Here is a 22619-nt window from a genome sequence, read left to right as displayed (position 1 = left end):
TATTATTTGTATAAATTTTAAAAATATATTAAGTTTTCAAAATATGTTTATAATTAAGACATCAGAATGAAGTTAGAAAAAATTTCTTAATTTTATATTGTTATGTTTATAATATTTTTATTTCTGATTATTATAAAATAACTTTATAAATCGATTTTTTAGGGTCATTTTGCTCAAAGGAATCCTCAATTCTATCAACCTCCTGCTAGTGTTTATGATGACGATCCTGGAATTATGTCTGAAGTAGAAACATCGGCAACTGGTTTCAGAAGAGGCAATAAAATTCGTTCCACTCTACCTGTTATTCAGACTCCTTCGAAAACTCAGGAACATCCTCTCGGTAAAAAATTGGTTTTGTTTATTTTACTTAATCAATGAAGATAATTATCGCATTTGATACAATGACTTGTTTTAAAAAATCTTATTTATTTTGAGATTGTACATTTAATTAACGAATTGGTTTACATTCGAGTCATATGAAAAAATTCGACTTAATTTAATTACAGTTATTTGAACGTTTGTATTACATTATAATTAAAAATTACAAAAGATTTCCGTAAACATACCACTTAAACCTCAATTTAAATGAATGGAGGAATTAAATGAGTGCTTTTAAAACGTTAATTTTAAAAGATTTATAAATATTTCTATCAGCAAACTGATTCTGTTAACAATTAAACTTTCTATATTTTTGATAAGCTAATTTCTTATAAAAATAACATTTAGAATCAAAAAGAAATAACTAGGAGTAACGACTTTTATTTTTCTACCGCATTTAAAATAATTAGGGATGCGTTTTTTCTTGATTCAGATAAATTAAGTACTTGTGATTGTCAGTAACCTCTGTAGCGTGTTCAATGAACTATTGACTTGTTTATCATAGAAATAATTAAAGGATTATCGACATTGTTTGCATTGCTTTGTTCCATTTTATTGAGCTTGTTTCATATTTTCAAGGATATCTATTTTAAGAATTGTTTTAGTATTTTATTTTTTTAAATATGTGATATTAATTTAATAGTTGAAATCGTTATTTAGCAGGTGTTTAATTTTTTATAACGTTTAAATATAATATTAGTTATGTAAAAGAATATATAAAATATGTAAACCTAACCTACTATAAATAATATTATCTGCTCTGTCTTTATCACAATTATACTAATTTTTGGTGCAATGATTTTCATTTAGAACATTCTAATGTTAAATTTGAATAATTGTGCAGAATATCAAATTATAAATATTTCAGTTGACATTTATGATTTCTGAAATATTTTTCAGCTTTAAAAATCTATTAGTCAATTTTTTTAAATGTGCAACTTATACGCATCGTTATTTTAACCTAAAACATTAATAAAATATTCACAAATAACTATTTATATTGATTTTATGGCTTCGTGTATTAGGAATTGATTGCCTAACGATGTCGTTAGATTGGTTTCATGAGAAAATACTCAATCATTCCTCGAGGCAACCTGACAGTGTGACAAAAGTGATTGTGTCCGAATTGTGAAATCAATATAAAAAGTTATTTTGTATTTCATGTGCTCTTATATTAAAGCAAATATATAACGTTTTCAATAAAAAATTGATTATAAAATTTTTAAATTTAAAAGAAATTATTTCATTAATCATAATTTATTTAGAAACAGAAATTTGAACATTGATATTTTAAGAATTAACAGTGCTTTACTTGAATTAATATCTAAAATTATAGCATGATAGAAAATGATGATGACACTATCTTGGATATTTTATATAACTTGTACTGCGTTTACATAAGTTATATAAACACTTATTTTTTTAAACGTCTGCACTTTTTAAGAGAAAAATTTTTAGTTTATTTCATGCTTGTCTTCTATTTTTTAGTCATATATAGTTTAATTTTAAGTTATTAGCTATTTTATACACTCCTTCATTAATAATTTAGATATGTTACATTTTATAGTTATAGACTGTCTGTATATTTAAATTGTTAGAATCCTTCACATAGTTAATAAATCCGAAAAATCATTGTTAAAACTTCAAAATGATTACCTTTTAGTTTAAAACTATAGTGTCATTTAAAAGGTTTTAAGAATTATATTTATAAAGCATTTAAATAAACTGAAACAACAGTAACGATTTCAATAAAAATTATGGACAAAGTTTAAGAAGAAACTGACATATAATACAGATATCCCTCTTAATAATATGCAAAATTATTTTTCTCGATATTTAATATGCAAAAACGCAAAAATTTCTTTTAGAAAAGATCAATTCAATCGATGCCGAAAAATGTCAAGAAAAATAGTTTTCGATATCATTAAGAGGGATATCTGCATTATATGCCAGTTCCTTTGTCAGTCAATCATTTTTACTTTGCTTGCCCATTACTACCGTTTACGAATATAGACTGGTAAGCATATGATAAAATAAGATTTATTTTCGAAGTTTATAAAATAGTGATAGTAATCGTTTGCATGCTATTACAATTAATCATATAAAACATAAAAATTTAGATTAAATTAAACTTATTCAATTTATTTATCTGCAAATATAATATATAATAAGTTCCAATTTTCAAAAAAATTTCAAAATTTCCGTCTATCAATTATATAACATTAAAAAGATTCGAAAATGTTTGATGTGAGGATTTAAAAAATAATAATAAAAACGGCTTCTCGTCTTTCAGCAAAAATGCTTTAGCTAGTTTTTTAAAATAATAATGCTAATAATAATAATAATATAAAAACTATTAATATGATTAATATTTATTCGAGTAATTTGTATCTTGAAAGAAAAGAAGTTTTTTTTTTAAATAAACACGCACAACACTATTAAATGTATCATATTTAGTTAGGTTTATGTTTTATATTAATTATAATATTCATGAATATCTTCTTACAAATTCTGAATTTGTTCCAACTGCAATAAAATTTAAAATTCTAAAATTGATAAAAATATAGGGTATGTTTTTAACAATTTAAACGTCTCAAATTAAATATGAAAATTCCTTTTTTTTTGGGAATATTGCAGAGTGTATTGTTTAATACAGTCTGGATGATTATCTTAAAACTTTACATATGTGTACTTTTTCATAAGAAAACTGACTTTTTTATTTTTTCTATTTAATTTTTAAAGAGTAAGCAATGTAGTAAATGTTATAATGTTTATAAATAGCAATAATATAATTTAGAATTATTTATTAGTAGTTTATTTTCAAAATCTAAAAGTAAATTATCATTTATTTTGTTTTAATAATTCTAATGATAACATTATTTATTTTTATTTTATAATAAATCATTTGTAAAATATTATTAAAAACGTTTAAACGTATGCGATTTTTCACCGATTTAGTTATTGTTAATTAAGAAAAAGGAATTATCTCAATTAAAAAATTATGTCTTAAGTAAATACGTCATTAAATGCAACTTTTAAAATGTTTTTCTTTATTTTAATGTTGAGTATTTTTGGAAATATGAGAAAATTCTTGTTACTATTAAATTGGTGTTTAAATATTGATAATATTTTCTTTACAATAATATAAAGTATTAATTGTCAGATCCACTTTCGAAAATCTAATCGTTGTAATTTCAACACTTCCTTATAATTTGATTTTCGAAATATTATTAGAATAGATAATGAACAGTTAGTGACTATCCTCTGGCATACAGTACAGTACATATGATATTTAAGGAAAAATTCTGTAGGTTATTTACTATAATATCATTACATGTATTTGAAAAAATAAGATATTTTATTGTTTCAAAATACATATTCAAACTTTGAATAAATTTCAGAAAAACAAATAAAACTTAATAGAAATATTTTATTAAAAACGATAAAGGAAATCTTAATGTTAATAAAGTACAATAATTAAAAATGTATTTGTTTATACCCAGTAAAATTAATGAATATAAATTTGGTATTTTTATTTATATTTTAGGGGCTGTCCATAAATGACGTCCCTCCCCTCTCTTTTGTCACATAAATGACAAAAGAGAGGGGAGGGGGTTATGACAAATCGGAAAAGGTCGGACAAGGAGAAGGGAAGGGGTCGAGCTTCAGTGGACGTCCATTTATTTTATTAATTTTATACAGTTTATGCATTTTATTATATTTATGGCCCACCAGTGGCCGAGCGGTTCTGTCACTAAACACTGGGAGTTCAGTCGCGGGTTCGCGCCGCGCTCGGACGATGCTGGCCACGTGGAGTTTTCCGGCTTTCTCCACGTTTGTAACACCTGAATAGGGGCTTTCCCTTACAAGACCTCCCGGGAGTCATTTTCCCTCGCGTAACATCGCGCCCCAGAGAAGGCAACGGGAAACCACTCTGGCTTTAACTTTCCCTACAGACACGTCGGCGTATTACTAACCTACGCCAGGTGTCGCCGACATCAGGAATCTGATATGGCGTACAGAAGAGATTATATTTATTTCAAAACTTTTTGTTTGTTTCGTTTCTAATTAAGGTATCTATTATTCATAAAGTGATAGTTTTTAAGGAGGGTTGAGTTTTGTTGGACGTCCGAAGAGGTGAGAGGGTCACGGAAACTGGGACATGAGGGGAGAGGAAGTAGAAATTTCAGGAAAAATGCAGACGTAATTTATGGACAGCCCTTTACATATAATCACAAAACGTTTAGCAGAACTTTAATTTTGGAAGACAATGAAAAGGTGCTCTAAAAGTGATATTGTATTTTGAAAAAAAGGCCTTATGTAAAGACAATTAAGACTTCACTCCACAAAAACAAAAGGCTGAAAAACGAAAGACATTATTTCAAAATGAGACATTATACCAATGTCTCATTTTGTATTTACAATTATTCATGCATCTCAATATTCTGTCACATTACCTTTGACGTTTCTCAATGCTAAACCCCTCTTCGTGGTATGCAGTCAATCACTTCATCTAAATAGTGTTGGTCCGTCTTCTCCCATTCAGCAATGGCAACTTTCTGGAATTCTTAAAGTATATGTGATGGAGTTTGTGGCATCTTACAATTCATTTCAGCATGTCTGAAGCATCTCGATGGGACTACTTTATTCATCTGGTTCCAATTTTCTGCAAGTAAGCGTTTACGAGATACCCGCGATGACAGGACATTATTATCCTGAAAGATGAAACATATTCCAAATTATTGATGAAATGGCTTTACAAATTGATTCAGGATGTTGTTTCAATAAAGAGTGTTGGTCATTCTATCTTGCACAAGAACAAGTGGCGTCCTGTGGCTATAAATGAGTTCTGTCATTGAACTACTATCCATCTGAACATGAGAAATAGAGTACCGAAGCAGCATCAGACTGACAACAAATTTTAGCAGGAAAATGTATACTAAATATGGACCTATACAGGCCTATGTGAATTGTCGGCCGGATGGCGGAGGCGGTTAAGGCATTAACTACCGATATGGAGGGCCAAGGATCAAATCCTGGCAGTGCCGAGCGTTATGACATCCAATTTGGGCCTGGGCCCAGGATTAGGTAGAGGGAGCTGAGGATTTTTCGAAAACTTACTGACCCGTAATGGTTCCTATCCCTATAAAATCTTATTTTTATTAATAAAAAATAAAATATTTAACATTACCTTTTATTAATAAAGAAATATTTTACGTATTTCATTTGTTCCAAAACAAAAAAAAAGGCAAAAAGGGACCAGCAAAGAGACAAAAGAAGCTCACTTTACCATGCCAATTTACGGTTTAAGTTGTGATCAGTTATTTTCAAATTAGAACTGCAAAATGTACATCGTGGCGAGCCAAATGTCGGTTTTCGTGAACCGTTCCGCGTCTATCCACATCCAAATCAGGACCAGTCATTTTAAAATTTTAATTAATAGTTTTAAAGTAATTTCTCATTCGTTAGATTTGAATGTTATTCGTAAATCGAGAACAAAGAAACACATTCTGTTTATCATGACACGATTTGAACAATTCAATAAAAATTTAACATTTTTTATACGGAGAGGGGTGTTTTTTTAACTCTTTCTGCCCTGTGGAACACTAAGAGGGCCTCGTTTAGCAAGTCCATTATGGGTTCGGCCAGGCGCACAATGGAGCGACCGGGTGGTCAGGGACGGGGCTCGACAAATCCGGACGGACCACCCCCGAAAAATTCCTGGGGATTTTACGACCCGTCCGGATCGAACCTGGGTCCCCTAGAGCGGTAGGTTGCCACCTTGACCGCATGGCCATTCGGCCGACAAAAGGGAGAAGGGTGTTAAGGTGAGTATCTCGCAGGGTCTTAACCATCATTCAGACATTCTCTTTTGCTGACAGACTTTACTGACAAAATGCAATGATTCGCAAGCAGTAAACACGATAATGGGTGAACGACTCTGATGCTAATGTGAAATATGGAATATTGCTTTCAACAACTATCTGGAGTAGCTTCCCGAGAGGGTAATATCACTAAGGTTAAAAAATTTCACAAAATTAATTTATACAGAAAATATTTAGCATCTTTCATTTCAATATGACGGACCATTGCATGAATAAATAGATGATACAATGTTCCCTGATATTGATATTCAGAATTGTAATTGAATAGCATATTTCATATCGCATAATTTCTTGATATCAAAGTCTATATTTTTGTTATTAAATTATTATTATTATTGTACAACTACATATATTATTTAACAGTTCATTATTTTTATACATACTGAACATATCCTTTCTAAAAGTAAAACCTATCCTTTCTAAATATAAAAAGTTATATTTTTACGAGAGAACAGATTTAAAAAGGAAATATAAAATTTGCAGATCACACGCTAATGACAAAAATTTAATGCATCGCTGAAAATACTGTAAAACACATAAAAATAACACCTTATTCTTGCCGAGAAAATATTTAATTTCAAAAACAAACGTTTGTTTTTGAAATTAAATATTTTCTCGGCAAGAATAATGTGTTATTTTTGTGTTCTTGAAGTTTTGCTGAGTACTTTCGGATAATACTGTAAAACGTATAAAACTGTAACATAACATCGTCCATTTTTCAAATCTAAAGTTATCATCATCATGTCTTTAAAGTATTACACTGCTGTGTTTGAAATAATAATAGAAACCGACTAAACAATAACATAAATAGGAAACAAAAAAGAATAATTTTCAATTACAGTATTTAAATTGTATTATTATTAATTTTAATAATTTAGAAAATAGAACAGTTTTGTTTAGTATAGCAGTGATTTATATGATAGCTACATAATCTGTTAACTATCAATAATACATATGTTGTATAATCAATAATACAACATCAATTACATAATGTATCAATTAAAAGAAAATATGGTCAAAGATATTAATGATGAGATGATTGTCTGTAAAGACTCAATGCTTTAATTTCTAAATATCAAGTTGATAGATTATGCATGTTGATATCAAAGATATTTTCAGAAAATACTAAAAATTAAATAAGGTCATATATATTTGGAAGGGAAAACACGATTAAACTAAAAATGAGATGCCATTGGCATAAATGAGTGACGTTATACACATTCTCGATTTTTATACTTAGAAAACGTGAATTTTTTATTGAAATCTTTAAAATCTCAAATAGGAATAATTTTTATTAATCAAATCTGGTGGAGTTTTTGCACTTGGATCATTTTTCCTTCTCCAAAATAAAAAACATCTCAAAACAAGATGGTTTAAAATTGAAATCTTTTACTTATTTAAATGTATTTATTTTTATAATAAATAGTTATGCTATATAAACTTGAGCCTTTTTCTAGCGGATTTTATTTATTAGGAATAAATAAAATCCGCTAGAAAAAGGTTAATTAATACGAGAAAGCATACTGCAAGTATCAGCTATTCGGCCAGTTTCACTTAGGTCTATTAAAATCGGACTTGTAATCGAGTCAACAAGCTTACGTGAAGGATAACGAATACCCAATTCATATTAGTATTAAAAAATTCCATGGTCCGGATTTCCGGATTAAACTGATTTCAATATAGTGCTCAACATTATGCATAACAATCAATCACTGAAATTTTCGATATAATGCACGAACCAAAGATGATGTCTCATGCTTTAATAGTAACGCATGAACTATCCAATTCAATACTTATCAATTTCATTAGATACCTCGTACATCATATCGATTAGCAATTTTTTCAATTATGCATTGTCAGTTGGATTGCAACAGAATTAAGTATATTTTTAGTGTAAGACATTCCTGGTTCTGATTCAGTCTGGTCTCTCGCGGTTTTTAAAAAATTCCGATTAGAACGTCTTCCTCATTCCCCATTAAATCGCATGATTCTGTTGCACGTTAGACCTATCCAAAATGAGTAGAATTCAGCCCTATATAGTTCCTTGGATGCCTTTTAAAACAAATAAAACCAAAGATTTTTCAGTATTACATTATCACTTAGTTGAATAACTGCATTTCATACATTAGGAATAAAATAATGATTAGTGATTGTATAATTATTAAAAGATTATTGGTTGCAAATTCAATAAAACTAATATTAAAAAATCAATGAATATTTAGTTTAGTAAAAATAAAACAGTAAAATTTAATAACATCAAAGTTGTTTTAAATGGAACTAAAAATTCTATGAAAAAGAAACATAATTTCAGTAAAATTTTAATTTCTTAAAAGTACTGAAAATATGATAAATATGGCAATAGCAAATTTGATAAAAATGGTAAATATTTACTCGACAATTGAAATTGCAATATGGTTTCATAAGTGCAAACATTTATATGTAATTTTAATTCATCCGCATAGAATTTATCCACGTGTTCTATTAATGACCTGTAATGGTAACATGAAAAAATGATCATCTGTAAAAACAGATATTACTTCAGGTTGAACGATGCAATAAATGCAAAAAAAACCCATAAAAAACAGAGGTCAAATTTCTAGTCTATCTGTTATATTGGATGACATATTTTGATAGACGTGTGCGATTACAAACAAAATTAATGTTCTTTCTTATCTGGTATTAGAGAAGATGAATCATGTAATGCCAAAACAGGCATTAGGAATTTGATTGGCAATAACAATATCGTAAATTGACATAGTCCCATGACATTTTAAGGTTAACTTCACCAGATAGAGGAATCAAGTAAATTTGTTCAAATAAATAAATATTATTTTCGTGATCGGAAAAAAGTGAAATAATGCAAGGGAAGTAGATAAAACCCTAATTCTTGGACATTTGAATTGACTACAATTTTAGATATCAATTTATTTCCAGAGAAAATTGTTTGATGGGATAAAGCGACGCAACACAAGCTCAATATTTAAAGTGGGGTACCTCCCCGAGGACTTTCTACAAGAAACTGGGATCTATGTACGAGTAGTATCAGACATGTATGAAAGAAACCGAGTACACTCTTCGCAGCCAGCTCGTTGGTTAGGCTCGAACTCGGGACCAACTACCAGGGTTCAGTAGTTTTGTCTTAAACTCGGCCAACAATAACTCATTCTAGAAGAATCTATCACTAACTGACAACTTGCTATTCTTGTTACATTTACACATTTATTCGAATAACACTATCTTACAAAACCACATGATTGTAGGATAATTGGATTTTCTGCACTGCTAAATGACCTTAAGGTGCAGAAAAATAGCGATAAAGTTCAGGAGCTAGACGTAAATACCTAAATGACACAGTTTATTATTCGTAAAAATTAATTTCATAATAAATGCTGTTAAATTTTATCATTAGAGATAGCATCAGTAAACGGATCAATGCTTTCTATATTAAAAACTTTTTAAAATATCATATTTACAAACGCTATTTTGCGAATTCAATTGTGGTTTCTTTTAAACATGAAATATGTGATTAATTTTAAAAAGTAATTATTATTTTTATTTACAAATTTAGTAATATCTGTAGATAAGACATAACATTCTGGAAAAATTAACTAAATTTATTATTTATTGATTATTACTTATTTTGCTCAAAATTTAATAATGATTTTGTAATTTTAATAAAGCTTGTTTATCCGCGCCTTGGAGATGTTTCAAAAATATGGAAATTCAGTTTAAAACTGGAAATCTGACTAGAAAAATTTTAGTGAAGACATATCCGAATATTACTGAAATACTTTGGAATTATAGAAAGTTATTTGTTTTTCATTTGCAACAATGTAGGCTGCGGCTTTATAAACTAATGTTACATCAGTAGATACATAAATATAACAAGAACAACAACAAATAATTCTACCACAATATTTTCTTTATTTTCATTGCGGAGGGAGCATAAGTTTCGAGTAAGACGTAATTTAATAACAATATCACAAACTTATGTATAACTTAATCGTTAAATTTTAAATTAATATGTGTGCATTAATATATTAATACATACAGTGTGTAGTACACTAATAACAAATTTAATAAGGATATTATGATATTATATTAAATTTTGTAATATCAATCAATATATCAATATTATGTTGGTAGTAACCTCTTTAAATATTGATTTGTTTTACATAGTTTAAATCTTTAGTGTTTAATATACAGTGTTTAATATAAATGTATACAGTTATGGAACAGAAATACAGATGTTTGGTGCAGAGTTCACTACAGTATTATTATTTTGCATTCTTTATTTATGATTTATGCATAATAATGAATGTTTTTTTCCTTTTATGTTTCTCCCTGCATGTTTTTCTATAATAAAAACTGTATATCTACTTTTGTACCCCTGTATACCTAAGGTCATTTATTTGTTTATATTGTATACCGGTACTACTATATAAAATTTCATATTGTTTCAAGTGAACAACATTCTTCTATAATTTAAAGTTTAATTACTTCTGGATAATGTCTTTACTAGCTTTTCGTAATCAGGATTGTTAAGTCGCTAATTTCTAATGTCGAAATTATCGTTTTGTTTAAATTATAAATGTCGAGCTATTATTATATTTAGATTTTGTATCGATATGATTTTGTATTCCGAGTTTCGAAAGGCGTCGTTACAAGAGACATCAAAACAAATCTAGGAACCGCTGACAGTCGGATATTTTAAATCTGGACAAGCGTTTATTAGAAAGAAAAGAAATTTAAAAGGAAAATAGATGAGAATAATTAATTTAACGTTTAAATAACGGCAAAATTTAAAACAAAGGTTTACTTTTTACTTATATATTCATCTTTAAATTTAAATTCTGTAATTTTTCTGTAAATATTTGAAGAAACATTACATTTTTATTTCTCTTTTTTATTTGGTGTCTAGTCATTATAAGCTGAGAAGATATTTTGAAAATTATTTAATAAACCTTTAGTTCAAATGCCAAAAAAGGAAAATAAATAATAAAAAAACTAAACACACGTTTAATGCAATTAAACTTTTGAAATACAGTATTTTATTTTATTTTGAAATATTTTTATTTTATCGAAAAAAAAAAAAAAAAAAAGACAATTTGAACTAAAATAAAATTAACCGTCTCAATAAAAGGATCAAACCTTTCTAGTTTACGAAAAGGAACCAGTGTAGAAACGTCGTTTCTAACTTGGGAAAATAAATAACGCAATCTATTGTCTAATGACGCATCGCAACGCGTCATTAGACAATAGATTATGTTATTTATTTTCTTAATTGAATATTAATACTTTTTTGTTTTGAAGAAACTTCATAAAAATTTTTAAAGATTTGATCCAAATCTGTAAAATTAATTTAAAATATTTGATTATATATATATATATATATATATATATATATATATATTAATAAACTGTTTAATTTTAAAATTCCATTAAAATCAATTACCAAAAATTGAAAATTAAATTTAGTGGGGTGGATTTTCTACATGTTGATTAACTGAAGTATAATTATTTTATATATTTGAATATAATTTATATGGATATTTGTTTTGTTTTTTAAGAAATAAGATATACAATATTACATTCCTTGCAGTGGCGTAGCGTAGTGGGGGCGGCAGGGGCGGCCGCCCCGGGCATCACTTTTTCACAATAAATAATAACAGAGTAATGTTCAAAATAACCACTCAGTCGGTTTGACGAAAAATACAAATTTTATATTTACAGTAAATGTACAAAATAATCCAAATTAGAGTTACAATTAAATATGCACAACACTAATTCCAACAACAACCGACTATTCCCGTACAAATTCGTCGAAAGAACTCCTTACGAACAAACAGACTTGTAATTAACAAAACCTCCGAGTCAGGAACAAGTTCATACACAAACACGTAACTTCCAACGAGGAGTTAGTTAGCACCTCGATAACGACGATCTCCCTTGATCCGATCCGATCACCTCCGATACGATCACACACCCGATCCGATGCCAGCCGATCCGAACTCCCGATACAAGCTCGATCCGAGCTTAAATAGTCGACGGCGTTCGAACCCTGCTCCAATCGAATTTGAATGTTCCCGCAACGGCCGCCAACGGTCACTTCCCGCCGGCCAATCGTCCGATGGTTGACGATTCGAAACTTAACGGTTCTTCCCACGGAAGTTCCTAACGGTCGTTTCCAACGGCCGATCCTAACGACTTTTCCGTTATGACAGTTCGTTATAACAAACAGGTGGGAATCGCGCGTCTTGGCGATTCCATACCTTACAAACAGTAACTTGTAAAAATTTGAACCATTTCATTTCATATTTTTGTCGCACCTACGATTCGTACCGATTGAAATGAGCACGGAATTTTTCATTACTTATTCTGTGACAAAACTGGGGAATCCCCTTTCTTTAAATGAATGTATAATAATGACATCTTGCTTATTGTAGCGACAGACACCACCGTCTGTACTGACTTGTAAGGATTCCCCGTATTTTATTTAAGGGCGGCTGACACCCACGCTACGCCACTGATTACTCGTCACTATTTAAGCAAAGAATTTCTGAAAATATTGCAAACTTTGCAGGAAATAACTTAAATTTTTCACAATTTTGAAAACATTTTTTAAACAGCACACAAATTACAAAATTATTAGACATTTCAAAAATTTTTAGAAGGATTGCACTATTACCAGAAGCCGTTTCAGAAAAGGTAGCGCACTTAAAATGACATAAAAAAAAAGGTATAAGACACATATTTCGTCATTAGAAAAACATTTTATCAATTATGAAAAAGATTCTACAATCCTTCTCTTAAATAGAGGCAAGAACTGTAATTAGATGTGTTCAATACTGATTACTTTGAATTTATCTGATCTTCAGTTTATGATCAAGTAACAAATTCAAAAGAATGTGTTTAAATTTAAGTGAATGATTTAAAAGAATCGTCAAAAACCCTGACAAAGTATATAATTCAGCATAGATGATTAACCGATATTAAATGTACTGTACTGCACATTATTTTCCAATAACAGAATGAAATTTCATTTTTACACTGGAATAGCAATTTTATAATGAAACTTTATCAATGTATCAATTTAATGTTATTAAAAGATAATTTTAGTTTTTAAAGTATACAATACTTAAATAATTCAATGTAGCCTATTGTACTTATCAGATAATACAGGCACTCCTCACTTAACGAAAGAGTCCCGCTCCTACGACTAGGTCGTTAAGCGTATTGGTCGATAAACTAGGAGCTTAATAATTATTTTATTTATTCTTGATAAAGAAATGGTCCAAAGAAAACTCAAACTTGATTAATTTGCTTTAATATGCATCTTTTACATATTACAAAACAAAATACGATCAGTAAAAATTAAAATATTTCATCAAAAAAATTAAAGTTTATTCATTTAAAAAAGTCATTCATATTGATATTTTAGTAATCGAATCCTTCAAAGGGTAATAATGGTTTCAGGTTATCAGTGTCATCGTCGAAGTTATAAGCAGGGTTATCAAGAACAGAGCCGTAGCAATGTTTTTGGTGCCGTTGGCAATGCATCAGTTTTTTTAGTCCACGCCCAACACCTTTGGCACTAGCCCCGTTGCAAATGTGTTACTACGGCTTTGATCAAGAACTGCAGAGACCCGGATAAGGAAGATGACTCCGAAGAAATGGAAGTAGTTGTAGGGATAGGAGTCATGTGTGCAGCTTTCGAGTTCTCGAAAGTGTGATCTGTGTGATCTGCTTGTAAGTTTCTGTTTTTTTTCTTCGTAAATTTTACGACCTCATAAAAGTTCATTCCTTTGCCATTGCACTTTCGTGAACCGTTCAACATTCGGATCCATCTAGTTCTAATATAACCGGATTTAATTTCGAGAACATACCAGCTAAACTATTTACAGCGAACTTGTTTTGTGCATTTTCTATTCTTTCTTTTTCCAAGTTCTGCTATGCTTCCGACTCTGTTGCCTTTCCTTCGATTCTTGGCGCTTCCATCAAGTGAAGCCATACTCTTTCTTTTCGCTGCCATCTTATACTATGGAGTGCGCAATAAAGTACAAATTTACCGTACAAACAAAACATTTAGTCTTGGAGATTTCGAACGCTTCGTGCAGTAAATATTGATCAACTGTAGGAATAAGACCTACAAAAGGAAATCCAGAAAACTCAGATTGAGAAAGAGAAATCCCCGCGCTGGAGCGCTGGTCGTAAGTCCAAGCGGTCATTAAACAGATAGGTTGTTAAGTGAGGAGGGGCTGTGTTATTTTAATAAATTGTTAAATTTATGTACAGTACATTGATAAATGTATCTGATAAAAAAGGTCGTATTATTCTAATTTATAAATTCAAATAAAAATTATTAACTTTTTGTTAAAATTAATGTGACCTGATACAAAGCACAGTGTCATACTATACAGCTTTTCAACTTTCATAGAACATTAATACACTAAACATTGTACATTTTGTTGTAGAATTAAATGTTTAAAAATCTTATCCTAAATAGGCACAATCATTTAAAAAGTTGTTTTACGATTTAAAAATATTAATCGGTAACCGTGAGTTCAAAGAATAAAAAGAGTATTTTATATAGTCTATTACAATTTCGCGTGCAACTTGATCAAACTAGTGTCTATCTCACAGTCACTTCAGTTATAAATTCGAGCAATACCGTTGGCATTTTGTAATACAAAATGGAACATTCAAAATATTTTATCTGTGTATGGACGGATTAAAACAACCCAAGAATATTTAGAATATATTATTTATATTTTAATATAAGTTAACATATATATTTAAAATATTAATATATTCATATATTTTTTATCTGATAATATCCGATTTCCTAGTCTAAAATTTAAGCCAGGACCGAAATTGGTACGGTATGGGGCCGGGGTTGAGTGACCTCTTTTGCTTCTTAGCGGGCCTCTTGCATTTTTTGAACAAATGAAAGACATAAAATGTTTTTTTATACTAATATAAAACCTAGCAACGAGTTGTACAACTTTCCCAATCATGAGATTTTATTTAGAAAATAACTTTAGTAATTTTAATTACAATATAATACAAAAAATTGTGTGGCGCCATCTGTTATGAGATTTTGTTATAAAAATTTTCTATATTATTAATTTTTATAAAATGGCAGAAAGCTAAATTTTGAGGGTAGAGATGAGAGATGAGTTTTTTTTAAAAAAGTGTAAATGTTAATAATGAATAAAATCTTCATTAAGTCCTATTCCTCTCTAGATACATGATCCCTCTATCTCCCCACCCTCCCGACCTTTCCACCAAAATTTAATAGCATTAATTAATGCCCCTCATATACAAGTCACTATGCCAAATTTCGTGTCTTAATCTTTATCCCATCTCGAGATATTAAGCGAAATAGACAGCAATATACATGCAAGCATATATCTATCCCCAAAATTTTCCTCTTTTATTTATTTATTACTATTGTTAGGATTCAGGTGGTCTGAAAACGAAAGCTCAAATTTGACGCGATTACAATACTTCCTCGTGTTATAACACAGGATAAAATTGAATAATAGCGAGGTTGAGGCCGAAGTTTTAAACGCGAAAACGTGTACGTCGGACGTTCAGCGCCGCTTTCCTGTAAGCCTAAAAGTTTGACAATGGCGTTTGGAAAGTCAGTGGAATCACGCTCGACATTCCAAACGCCATTGTCAAATTAGTAGGCTTACAGGAAAGCGGCGGTGAACGTCCGACGTACACGTTTTCGCGTTTAAAACTTCGGCCTCAACCTCGCTAATTATAGACTATAACGTAACTTATAAGCATCCATAATATCTGACGTTTGTTTGTGTTAGGGTATATATCAAAATTTAAAAAAAAAAAAAAGGATTTATAACATTGTATTTTAAAGTTCATTAGCATTGGGCCGTTAAATTAATTAACTTCATAAATTTCGGTATTAATTCCCTATTTCAGTAATATCAACGTTACGCCGTCCTTCTTCGAAACTATAAATTTCCTGTTCATGCAGCTTCTGAGAACACTATTGGTCGCTGACGTGATCATTTTAAAGGGTAAAATTTGCTTCACGGGACCGATATTTTGTAATATCTCATGCGCATCTTATGAGAGTTTTTTAACATGCGCATCTTATGAGAGTTTGTCTTATGGGCGCAAAATTTCATCAACTTAGACGGGAAAACATGGCATGCGAGAAGATCTTAACCAGGTTTTACTGTATAATGTCATTTTGAGATCCCCGTCACCCATGCGTTAAATTTAAGTTCATCATCCACAGCTGCTCATCCAGGATGGAAATAAACTGTTCTTGGAAATCTGTCAACAGCAGCTCATTACCTCGTGTACAGTACTTCAGCACGTGTTTCTACCACGATGCGTATCCTGCCGTAAACGTAAGCGTACAGTACATTATACGTGGACTGTCAGATGACAATGAGATATGAGATGTACAGATGTACCGTACAATACTTCTTGAGCTTGTTGCCTTGTACGGTATTTTTGTTCTCCGAGCGGAAAGTGGGATATTTAGGCATCCCGGCTGGATAAACGTGATAATGGGCGGGGCCCCTAATGGCACGTGATCTCAACCGTGCCGTGCGGGACTCGATTATCCGCACCTATACAGACTCTTGGTCCTCAATTCTCAGGCACAGAAGTCGGGATCATCTCCGGCCATTTGTCCTCTGATCATATCCACATGCTTCGTCACGATCCGCCGAAACTCTCCTAGCACGTCTTCTTACAGATACGGCCCAGATCAGTGCCGGATCCAATAGGTGCGAGGCCCGATTGAATTTTTTTTTTTGCGGGGCCCCTCAAACTTTAAATAACGAAATTAATTAACTTTTAATTTACATATTGAAATATGTTGTTTTATTTTTAATAATAATATACCTAGATATTTAATTTTGTAACATGTACTATTTTTAAATATATAAATTTTGACGTGATGCGGGGCCCCTTCAAGCGCGGGGCCCGATTGGCACCAATCGCTCCAATCGCCTAAAATCCGGCCCTGGCCCCGATAAACGGGTTCCTTCACTCACGACGCCTGCGCGTCTCACCCGACTGCCCCTACTGCGGCGCTCCGGAAACACTGGCTTACTTGCCTGCACTGCCTGCAGTATGTGGAGGCCTGCCAAGTCTTGGGTCGCATCTTGTCACTGTCGTCCGAACGTCTATATACTGGCTGCACGCAGATCTCCGTCCTCGCCAGCACGTGGAGGCTTTGGAACGAACCGCTTCGCATAATAGCTATGGTGGTGCGCATCGGAGAAAAAGCCAACAGGCTAGGGTCTCCGTATAAACCCGTGAACAAAGAAAGAAACGTGATAATGCGTGACCACGCATCATACACGATCTTAACTAAGTGATCACGTGTCCCACGTAAAGCGGGACACGTGGTCACCTTAGTTAAGATCGTATATGATACAATTTTTTTCTCTCGGTCTTATAAGACTTCGGAGATAACTCTATTCCGCTGATAAATATTTCAGAATTAATCAACAATTGAATATTTAGATTTGATTAACATATCATCCAAGTAATTTAAGTAAGTACTGTATATTCTGGAATAGGTAACATGCCAAGTGTAAAAATATAATACGATATTTTTAACTTCACTGTATTTTAATATAATATTATAATCAATTATAATAAAATATAGTTGATATTATTATTTTATATTATTATAATTTTAAATAGTTTGAAACACTTATTTGCACTGAACTTCTATTAAATTTGTTATATATTTGATGATAAACAAGGTTTAGCAATTAAGTTTCAGGACTATGTAATTTTAAAAGAAGTTGGATGTTTAAAAACTTGGGAGACAGAGCATACTCAAATTATTTTTTAAATTTAAATTAATCTATAAACAAGTAACATGGTTCTATTTGCTTTACATAATACTAGTGATGCATCCAGAGAAGGGGCATTTCACAGAAGGGTAAAGAGAATATAGGAGAATTTTTTCAATTTGATGATGGGAGATATGTTTAGGTAGATATGTGGTGAAACTACACTGATGTCCAAAACTTAAGTATAATTGTTAAAACATATAAAAGCAAAGGATTAAAATAAATAAAACAGGAAAGAAGTTTAGATGGACTTGCTACACATAAACAAATTATTGTGCACTTGCTAATATCAGTAGATGATGTAAGTTAAAGAATATGCTAATGTTGCAGTTTAACAAATATAACTGACTCAATCCTGAGTACATTCCATTTTCTTTCATTTTCTGTGAGAAGTGTTGTCATTATTAATCAGGAAGTTAATGCTGCAGCACAAAAAGGCTAGCTTGACCTTTTTTTGAAGGGTAGAATAACTGGAAGGCTCGAAGGACATTTACAGACTGATGTGTCCAGAGCTCTAAATGTGCCATAAAGTGTCATATCTTGATTTTGGAGAACTTTTCAAATTTCAGGAGAGGTTAGATGTCAGTCAGTACAGAATTGTCTAAGTCACAACTCCCAACAAAGTGCCAAGTCTGGAGTTATGCGAGTAGCAACAAGAATGTGTTGAGAACATCATATGGTATCACTGAACCATTCACTGAACAAGTTGATACCATGTGATGTTCTCAGCATATTCATGTTACAACTCAAATAACTTGAGACTAGGTACCTAGAACTGAATTGCATGATGTAATTGGAAGATGTCTGTCAGGCAATTCTGTAAAGCTCAAGAACAAGTTTCAAAGCAAACTGTTTACTGGAGGGTTTGTGCAAGACAGTGTTCTGTGTCTGCTTACTTACGTGATTGTCTAAACCGGAATCCGAAAAATTGAAACTGGCCTGTGAATCAATAGAATACTGTGTGTTTCAGATGAGTCCAGATTCAGTTTATGAAATGCTTCTCATCAAATAATTATCAGGAGAATGTAGAACCTCTTATAACTCCAATGACATCAGGAATGAGTTCAATCATGACAATGACGTTATTGTATGAGCAGGCATTATATTGAATGACAGTGCAAAATCTTTGACAAACATTCCTTTATTAGAATCTGTAGTCTATCCAATGTTATGATTTACTGGAAGTTGTTGATGAGTGATTGTATGATCCTAGGATAATAATCAAGATGTTCCCCAAGGGTTTTAATGTAGCAGAGCTCATCCTGTCTGTTTACATCAGGACAGTGGCTGTTTGCCCTCTAATCAAGGCTCTGAAAGTGGTTAACTTGTAGTATAGTGGGGTCTTATATGACTCATTATATTACAAGTTAGCCACTTTTAGAAGGAATAAATAGAGGATTGTATGAAGGCCGCCAATTGTTTAACGTCACTAGTTATTGATTCATGGTAGTTCTTGAACAAAATAAAAAAAAAAGAAAGTGGCATTTGACTGTTTGTGCAATTTCTTGCTGTTCAGAGTGCTTTTTTTTTTTTAAGTTTGTTTGCAGACTTTACCATGAGATGGCAGCACTAGCAACTACAGTGCCATCTGCATGAAAGCATTAAAAAAGTATGATAACTTTCTTATTTTTTGTCTCCGGTCCAAAAGTAGGGTATCGTTGAACTTGTCTCGGTCCCCTCAGTTCAGATATATACTCAAAGTCCCGAAATTCCATAGGTGGTAATCTATAGTATCCCCGAAAAGACTTATATGACCCTCTGTACATTATAAATAGCTTCAGTCATTCTTTGAATACAATGAAAATTGAAAAATTGAGCATGTTCAAATATATTTAAATTAAAAACACTGAATACACCTTAAACACTTTTCCAGCAATTAATTTTATTCAGACTGATTGATAAGCCATTGTCATGTTTTTAAAATAGAGATTCTATTTTTTGGAACATAGCATAAAATTATGTTTTTAAAAACTAATGAGATTTTTGATTATCAAAAAGTTATGATAGAAATAAAATACATCTAAATATAAAAATAAAAATGAAAGGAAAATAAAATAGATTACAATTAAAAAAAAATAAATAAAGTGAAAATTGTTTGTTTTAATTAAAATTAATTGCTAAAAAAGTGTGTAAGGTGTGTTCAGTGTCTTTATATACTGAAGTAGTTCCTGCTTTGACTATTATAGAGATTTAAATTTAAAAAATTTTATTTTATTTCTATTATATTTAAATTTATTTTAAATGCAATAAAAATAAAATAAATATAATAATGGAAAATTAATAAAAATAGAACATTTTAAAAAATAAATAACATTGGTAGTGGAATTTTAGAATGAGAATTTTTTAAACAAAATTTAAAAATAAGTAGTTTTGAATATAAAACTATAAAAATTGTAATAATTAATAATAATAATTACTGTTATTAATTACTATTTATTTTATAGTAATTCTTAATAATGTAAAACAGTGTTTCTCAAAGTATGTCCATGATCACTGATGGTTTGTGAGCTTGTACCAAATGATATTCATCACACACCATAGACAAAATATTATGGCACATATCTAAAGTGATATTACAGAATAGGAAATCAGTGTTGCATTATAGCTTTGTGGGGCCCAGCCAAATTTGAATTAGGATGCCCTGTGTACATTATTCTTTGGAATAAATTTTTGGAGAAATATTTTTCTTACAAAAAATTGGTTTAGGGTCTCAGGCGATTGTCCTTATTTCCTGTAAGATAATGCACCACTGTAGTAAATGAATGGGGCATAAATGGTCTGTGGTTCATCTGTGACTTGCTTTAAGTGGTGCAGAAATTGAATAACTGAAAATTACTGATATAGAATACATAATAATGATAAATAATTTGTACAATTAAAAAATAAAATTATAGATAAATGTTATACTGGAGCAAAAGCAAATATTTAATAAAATTTATAATTAATTTGCTATATAAAGAGGAAAAATTAATCAAATCAAGTCTCAATTTTATAACTTATTTCAAAATTATATTAGAAATCACTCTCAGCATGAAAATAGCAAATTCTCCAACATTTTATTTGCTAAGAACTTCAATTTTTCATAAACACTTCCGACCTGTTCCACAGGTCATCATCAAATGTAAACTGCACGTTACTAGGGATTGCAATTGCTGGATCCCTCATCCAACAATCCAGCTGGATCCAGCGCATTCTTCGGCCTGCTGGATCCAGCACTTGGTGCTGGATCCAGCGCTGCGGATCTGCAAATACTCAATTAACTTTCTAAATAATTGCGCAAAAGTCTACGTCGTCGCGTTGCCGCTTTGCTAACTACTAGACTGCTACTAATTACTTACTCACTACTTTACTAACACTAATAATTAAATTACTTATAAATAAACTATACCTTAATCAATCCAACAAAATTTAATAAAATAATAACGTATTCAATCGCTTTTAACGATCTTCCTCAGTTACAAAAATATACAACATTAACTATAGAATATAAAATGTGTTTGGAATAAATGTAAAAAGAATAGTGCTTAATTACATTCCATTTTTAAACAAGATACATAGATGTACTGCCAGGTCTAATAATTTTCGTATTGTATACCGACGTAATCCCACTGTTTTCAAACTTTTAAGAAACGATAAAAAGAAAGAGGATCGGAATTCAACAACGGGTATATATTCGGTGCCTTTACACAACCAACGTTTCAATTCCAAGCTTGTTTATGTGGGTGCAACGATGCGCAGTTTAAAACAAAGGCTCAAGAGCACAAATATACAATCAGTAAGAACCTTGACAACACTGCGCTGCCATCATACGCAAGAGAGAAGGATGTTAACGTCCAATGGGATCAAGCGGCAATTATAAAAACGACGACGAATAGGCAAACGGTCAAACATCTTGAGAGATTGGAAATCTGCAAGGTTCACATGACAACTGGTTGTATAAACCATAGAGATGCAGACTCATTGTCTACTATGTGGAGATCCTTTTACATTAATAACATTATAACAATAACATTAATTGTTATAATCGTCTAATGTTAATGACAATGCTGGTTTCATTGGATCTTATATACAGGGTGTTTTTTTAAACTGACGGTACTCAGAGACATCTGTAGAGCAATCTAACAGCCGGACTGTCGCCAAATTTGGAAGAGTGACTAAGGACGACATGGGAAAGAAATTGTTGAAATTGTTTCCTCCGCGAAGAAAAAAGTAGTACCCAAATTTTCTGGTAGGGTGGATTTGGCGCTGTTGTAGCAAAACAGCTAAGAATCTACATAAAATCTAGCTGCAATTAACAAACACAGGAATGAATAATCAGACAGAGGTTTCAGTGTAATAACGAAAGTTTAATTAATCAGCAAATAACCTTCTCCCTTCTTCAATGTGATCACCGTCCTGCTGGATAACTCATTGCATGCTAAACACCGTGTTCTCTATGGCCGAACGTAACATGTCCGCAGGAATGTTCATCACAGTTCGAGAAATGTTGTCCTTCAAAGTCATC

At 31.0% G+C, this 22619-nt stretch overlaps 1 protein-coding gene across 11 annotated transcripts in view; it reads left to right on the top strand.

The window, feature by feature from the left end:
* Positions 1–22619, top strand: part of LOC136978689 (coiled-coil domain-containing protein AGAP005037-like) — a 526382-nt gene that overhangs the window by 244221 nt on the left and 259542 nt on the right. For all 11 annotated transcript variants that reach the window (XM_067274447.1, XM_067274453.1, XM_067274444.1 and 8 more), the window contains one exon: positions 163–340. In XM_067274447.1, the coding sequence (XP_067130548.1) occupies positions 163–340 (178 nt within the window). The remainder of the gene's footprint in view (positions 1–162; positions 341–22619) is intronic.

This window comes from Centruroides vittatus, unplaced genomic scaffold (genome assembly GCF_030686945.1).
Source record: "Centruroides vittatus isolate TY-2023 unplaced genomic scaffold, ASM3068694v2 contig_549, whole genome shotgun sequence".
NCBI lineage: Eukaryota > Metazoa > Arthropoda > Arachnida > Scorpiones > Buthidae > Centruroides > Centruroides vittatus.
Note: the sequence above shows the minus strand (reverse complement) of the source record. Positions and strands in the feature narration are given on the sequence as shown.